At 28.5% G+C, this 6,931-nt stretch overlaps 1 protein-coding gene across 2 annotated transcripts; it reads right to left on the bottom strand.

Moving 5' to 3' along the window:
- Positions 1 to 3,316: 3,316 nt before the first annotated feature.
- LOC110610918 lies at positions 3,317 to 6,415 on the bottom strand. 2 transcript variants are annotated; one of them, XM_043954668.1, is made up of 8 exons: positions 6,273 to 6,415; positions 5,863 to 6,177; positions 5,586 to 5,679; positions 4,571 to 4,689; positions 4,375 to 4,482; positions 4,090 to 4,185; positions 3,941 to 3,998; positions 3,317 to 3,592 (listed from the first exon to the last, which is right to left on the bottom strand). In XM_043954668.1, the coding sequence occupies exons 1-7, from the start codon at positions 6,312 to 6,314 to the stop codon at positions 3,957 to 3,959; spliced, it is 816 nt and encodes a 271-aa protein (XP_043810603.1). In that variant the 5' UTR covers positions 6,315 to 6,415; the 3' UTR covers positions 3,317 to 3,592; positions 3,941 to 3,956. The 2 variants fall into 2 exon arrangements, with proteins under 2 accessions (XP_043810603.1, XP_021606690.1); XM_021750998.2 differs by lacking the exon at positions 3,317 to 3,592 and having other exon boundaries at positions 3,594 to 3,998.
- Positions 6,416 to 6,931: the final 516 nt, after the last annotated feature.

The raw sequence follows: 6,931 nt of genomic DNA on the forward strand, positions 1-6,931 counted from the left end.
ATTAATCAATCCATTTTAAAAAATATATTAAAATATTTTTAATATTTTAAAAAATTTACTAATTAATTTCTCAATTAATTTTACTATTTAATTTTTATAATTTTTAAAAAATTATTAATTAATTTTTTAAATTTTAAAAAAATTTATTGATTAATTCATTCATTAAAAATATATTAAATTTTTTTATAATATTTAACCGTGAAAATTAATAGATAAAATAAGTAATAAATATTTTAAAATATTAAAAATATTTTAATATATTTTTTAAAATTGAGTGAGAGTGTGAATTTTTTTTATACTATAAATATTAAATAATAATTTTTTATAAATTTTATAAATGATTTCAAGTTTTTTAATAAATTGTTGCAATACTATTGAGTTGTGTATCACCTGATGGGCGGTACAGTAAATGTTTATGAGATTTTTTTAATTTTTTAATTTTTTAATTTTTTTAATTTTTTAATTTTTTAATTTTTTTAATTTTTTAATTTTTTAATTTTTTAATTTTTTAATCATATCCTTTTAAGTAGAATTACAAAAAAACCACAAACTGCCATATTTAGTAAGTGGAAGTGACAACCATTTTTGTTTGATTAATATGTAACTTACTTATATCAAATATTTTTGTTTTTGAAAAAAGGTAAATGGCTGAATTTAGACATGGGCTTGATCCAGTTCCATGGTATAACCGAAACTGAACGAGGGTTTTCAGTTCCATTAAGGAGACTCAAAAATTACAGTGTTAATATATTTTTTAAAATCGATGGATTAATTAATTAATTTCTTTATATTATAAAATTAAGTAATAATTTTTTTATTTTATTATTGATAAAAATATTTTAAAATTATATTTAATTTATTTTCTTTAATCATATATAAATAATTGACTTAATAAAAAATTTATACCAAAAAACTTTAGATTTTAATAGAATTAAAATTTAAAGATGAGAATCTTGATTTTAAAAATAAAAAAATAAATTCATTAATTATATTATATTTCAAAGATTAAATTATTATTTTTTTAATTCAATATAGTTGAGAATTAGGTTGGTTGGTGAGATAGAAAGAAAAGCCTATGATTTGAAAATTTTGATTTTGATTTTGAAGAAGCTAAGGATACCTTATGGGCAACCAAATAGATAATAAGTAGCTAATTAATATAGTAGCAGGTTGATGATTGATACTATAATTCAACATGAGGAGTTATGCAGTAGGTTAACGTCAACTTCCATTTCTTCTTAACCAAATTCCTAAATTTTTTTTTTCTTTAAACAAACAATTCTTGTATTAAGTTGCAACCTCCTCAAACAGAAAATGCATCTAAGCTTAGTTTCTCCAACTAATTTATTTGGTTACTTTCCCAAAACCAAAATTTAATCCAAATTATTTTATTGAATACAATTTATTTCTTAAGAATTCATGAACTTATAAGTTAAACATTTAAAAAAAAATAATTTATTTGTTTAATTATTTAATTACAATATAAAAACAACAGGTATTAATAAAATCATATATAAAAAATTAAGTAATATTTAAAAAAATACAAAACATTTAGGAAATGATTTGTATTTTTTAAAAAGTTAGAATTTACAGTGCTTAAGGAAGTTTAGATGGAGAGAAAAAAGTTCCTCCCTTTTTATTCCCTTCCCTTTATCTGCTAGCGACGTCTAAGAGCCTTTATTCACGCCAGATGGCTATTTAATACTCTTCAGCGCGTATGCGGCAAATATGCAAAGTGACTAGACCTGTTGTCCTTCCTTATCTCATATGCCGAACTGAGCTTCTTTCTATTGGATCTGGACTTGAGAGTGATCCGACTTGTTCCGTGTGTCTGAGTCAGTACCGAAGGTGTTAGACCAGCCAAAATGGACTTTGGAAGTTTTGGACTTAATTAATTTTCTAGTCTTCTCGGTGACCGTGACCCGGCGATCATCAATACTCAAATTAAAATCTGAATCCATTTAATGTATTCAATATCCACACTTTAAAATCCAATTAAAATTTACAATAAAATATCTAAATTTTCCCTTCTGAAAAACAGTTAAAAATTTTTAATTTAAGAATTCACATAAAATAAAATATATTTTACAAAATTAATTTTAATAGTTATATTATAAAATATTCAAATTGGTCACAAGCAGATCCAACCAAACTCAAAGAAAAATTTGGCAAGGGTGTAAATGAAATTTCAATTCCCATGTCTTTGGTTCATTAATTTCAACTTATAATATGATTGATGAGTAGTTTAGTTTTCAAATCATTAATTGATTGGATGGACAATAAGTATTTCTTTTACTTGTAAAATGTATGATGTGCTATTAATTAAATAAAAAAATATGCAGAAATTGACTGCTAATAATATCTTATTATAATAAGATAAAAAATTATATATCATTATGTAAATTAATGCTTAGCACAACCATAGCATAATTATTATTACAAGATAAGTCTTAGAAAAACAATCGATTCAAATTGAAAAAATTAATCGAATTAAATTAATTTAAAATTTTATTTTTATTTATTTCGATTCAATTTAATTTTTAATTAAATTAACTTAAAATTTTAATTTAATTTTTATTAATTTCGATTTAATTTGATTTTTAATTTTAAAAATTTTAATTAAATTCAATTTTGATAAAAAAAATTAAAAAAATCAAACTGAATCTATTAGTGATAATAATATATTATTTTCGATAATATAAAGATATATTACATCATATTAAAATATTCTAAATAAATTTTTAAATATTAAAAATAAAAAAATTATTAAAAATTTAAATTAATTAAACCGAATCAAATTAAATCGAATCAAACCAATTCAATTCAATTTGATTTCTAACTAAAATCAATTCAATTTGATTTTCATAAATATTAAAATTTTAATTTTTAATTTATTCGGTTCAATTTGATTTTAAACTGAATCGATAAACCGAATCGGTCACTGAATCGATAAACCAAATCGATCACTGAATCGATATAAACCGAACCGACCGATTGCTCACCCTCCGTTATCATATAAACACTAATTTTTTCGAAAATTTGCACACGTCCCATGTATGATTATATGAACACATGATTTTTTTAGTCTCACCCTTTATCAAATCGTTTGATTCAATCTTCTCCACCCATAAGTCCAACGGTAAGTAATCGTTTACTTCTTGAAATTAGTAGCATTAACTAATTAACATGAAAATGAATCCACCTAACATAAGAGAACAAATTTCACATAATAACTTGATTAATTGTTAGGTATTTATATTGAAATTTGCAACCACCAGTAAATATGTGCTTGCAATTGGAGGATTTTGGTAAGGTGGATTTCAAGAGAAATGAATATTGTAACTTAAGGCCATAACAAAACAATCAAATGAAATTTCTACACTTAAAAGACCAACATACATATTAACCAACTGTGATCTCCAAAAGTAAATTCAGACGAGTGCAAAAAATCTCACTTGAACTTGACTCTTGATTTATACACCAGCAGAGAAAATTACCACTCTGAATTAGATAAGATTTCCTTTTTCTTTTTAGGTTCATAACCACTTCAGCAAAATGGCTTGTCCTAATACTAAGCCTTTAAGATTGTATCCTGCAGAACAAATCATATTTGCATTAAAATTTGGTGGTAGCCCATTTCATTTGAACTGATACATAGCCCATGGGCTGTTTGACACTTGAGCTTACTTGTCAAACCAGTTGAATTTTAGTACAAGTGCCACCTTGCTAGCCAGTAGCATGCAGAAGGCATCATAAATAGGTCAAACTAGTAAAAGTACAGCTGAGGCTGAGGGAACTTAATATTTTGTTAACTGATTAAATTCTCCCAATCTCGTTGACAGTAGAATTTGACAAAAACTATCACCTAAAGTATAAAGAACCATTCTGGGAAATTGAAACTACAAAATAGATAGGAAAATAAAACTACAAATGCGCGAACCTTAACCAGCTGGTGCTTATGATTGAGAATGTTGCTCCTCAATGAAAGTTTGAACTTTCTGCAGGATAACACCAGAAACCAGTGAATAACAAGAAAGATCCAAAACAAATCACGCAAAAAAATCTTCAGATAACGTTGTTCTGTTTTACCTTCACAGCATTTCCGACTTCCTCCAGTTTCTGCAGTAGCATTAGGTCCCCAGTATTAGCAAGCAGATCATGCCTGAGAGATTTTGATGGAGACATCTACAACAAGAAGACAAAGAAGAAATTATACCCAAAAGCAATAGCCCGATAACATTGAAGGTCATGTCCATAATAATGGATTGCCTATGTTGAAATGCAAAAATGCTTCATTTACTCGCGCATTACTGGCAGGGTGATTGTAAAAACATCCTAATATCAATTCTAGAAGATGGAAAAAAGAGTAGTTACCAAAGGGGATGATGGACGACCTATCCTCAAACTTGGAATGTCTTCAATTGTGGAAACTCGTCTAGACCCATGCTCACTTCCCATGTACGATAGCCGTGTCAAGACAGCCTAAAAAGGACACCATGGGACAAAAGCGCTCAAAAGTCTCATTTTTCAAGCAATTTATGGCAACTAATATTAGACAGACAGAGAGTACCTTCTTGAAAGCACCTGGATTTGCAATACCTTGAATTTGAACATCATCACTTGGTGGCCTTCTTACACCAACATTCTCAATTCTCAGAGAATAGACACCAAAAAGAGACTGCAAATATCCTGAAAGTAATTGCACAGACTTAATAAACTTTATCTAAACAATGGCAAAACCTAGAAATGAACCCTCTATCATAAGGAAGAATTATCTCATAGAAATGCCGGGAAGTAACAGCCTTGTTTTCTTTTAGCTTGGAAGATCTAAAATTGTCAAGTATACATTTATTCATTGCAGTTGAGGTTATAAAAATTTAAAACTCAACCAGAATTATTAAAGAAAAGTGTATCTTCAAAGCCATCATGAATTGTATGAGGCTTTCACAGTGTAAATGCATAGAAGGGAACCATTTATTGTGCAACCAAATTGTGACAAACTCAATGCCAACAAATATATTTAGCATCTAAATTGGACTTGTGAAAAATACTGCCATTTATGCTGAGAACTCTGTCTCTCTCTCTCTCTCTCTCTCTCTCTCTCTCTCTCTCTCCTTTTTTCTTTTTGGGTTTGGGGGTGGGGTTGGGGAATAAGCAACATAGTTTTGTAAGTATAAATTTAAATATTAATAAGCTTTGATATGTGTGCATAGGATTAATGTGACTAATATGTACTAGCATAAGCTTAAGATAAGTATTCTTTAGATAAATGCGGAGTGTGCTTAAGAATGTGTAACGAGTGCATAGAGATGTGTGTAGTATACTTAGATATATCTCTGAAGCACTAATCATAACTACTATATATATATATATATATATATATAATGATGTAGAGTGGAGTAGAATGGAGCCAAGTATTATATGAATATTGAGTGTTAATACTCTCACCTCCTAGTTTTTCTCTGTTTATCCCTTGCTTGTTAATTCCTTTTTCCAACATAATGATATCATAGCAAATCAAACACATAGATCAACAAAATAATCCAAAAATTAATGCAATATTAACAAGTTTTGGTAACATATACCTTGCTCAATTATGATGTCTGCAACTGAAGGTAATAAAACATGCTTCTCTTTCTTCAACACTCCAAAACAAGGAAATGCTACAGGGTTTGTGACCTGAACTCAAGAACCAGAGCATCAACTATTGCAATAACACATGCATAGTTAGAGTGAACCCACATGCATCCATAAAAAACACGTTCTAATTCAGGAATAGCAATGAACCCATTAATGTTTCAATCAAAAGAAATTGCTACACAATTACAATGCAACAAGAAAAAAGAAGAAACTCCAATTTACTTTGTACACAATGGCATGAGGCGTGAGATAAAGGTTTCTCGATCGAATATCTTTCCGCAAGATATATCTCCGCACAGGAAGATACAGAAGCATGAATAATCCAACACCCCAAGCCAATATTAGCAGCAATGAGTACATAACCCATTGAGCAGTTTTGTACTTGACAAATTTCTCTTCCATGTCCTCAAATGATGCCTTATAAAGCACTGTATCATCATTAGATTCATAATCTTCACCAGAAACACCATCTCGCGATTCCGTCAATAAACCCTTTTCCAAGCTGTCAATTTCCACCACTCCATCTGCAGTCGCCATCTGAATTCACAATTGAAATGAAAATGATTACCTGACAAGTCAACTGAAATGGAAAAACAACCTTGAAAAGCAAGTGGGTTCAAGCGAAATCTCACGTAATGATCAGAAAACAGCCTTCTTTTGATGGGAGTGGCCATAGCTTCCAAAATGGAAGACAGTAGAATAATATACTAAATGCTCATATGCAGCCCGTTTCGCTGCTGGTTTTTGCACGATTTCCTCGAGCCCGAGCACAAAAGCAATTGAAAGGGAGCGATCGCATTCGAGGGCCAAGTTGCGGACTGCAGAGCTCGGAGCCCATTTGTATAACTTGTGGCAAGCATGGGCTAGAGTTGTGGCCGTGGCCATGCCCATGGCCATAAGCCCAGAACATCTTCAGTTGCTCAAGTTCTTCGCTTACCGACGAAATGTAATTTTTTCCCTTCTAAATACATTACTTATTTTTCTATATATCGTTACACTATTTAAAATTAATTAATTAAATATTTAAGTTAAAATTATAATATATTAAATAATTTGTAAAAATTATAATAATTAATTAAAGAAAATCATAAATCATCGCACTTATTACTAACCATATTTTTAATTTTAATAATCTCATCTAAATTTAAATAAAACCACAAATTTATCTTTAATAATAATATAGTAAATTTTATTTTATAAAAAATTAAACCATAGTCAATAAAATTTGAAGTATAATTAATAAATAAGTGATTTTTTGATAATTTATTGATAATATGATTAATTTTTATTT

The sequence above is a fragment of the Manihot esculenta genome, chromosome 3 (genome assembly GCF_001659605.2).
Source record: "Manihot esculenta cultivar AM560-2 chromosome 3, M.esculenta_v8, whole genome shotgun sequence".
NCBI classification, from domain to species: domain Eukaryota; kingdom Viridiplantae; phylum Streptophyta; class Magnoliopsida; order Malpighiales; family Euphorbiaceae; genus Manihot; species Manihot esculenta.

Coding starts and splice junctions, on each gene's coding strand:
- LOC110610918 (XM_043954668.1), bottom strand. CDS start 6,314: ATGGCCACTCCCATCAAAAGAAGGCTGTTTTCTGATCATTAC. Junction 6,178..6,272: donor GGCTGTTTTCTGATCATTAC/GTGAGATTTCGC, acceptor TTGTGAATTCAG/ATGGCGACTGCAGATGGAGT. Junction 3,999..4,089: donor AAGTCGGAAATGCTGTGAAG/GTAAAACAGAAC, acceptor GTTATCCTGCAG/AAAGTTCAAACTTTCATTGA.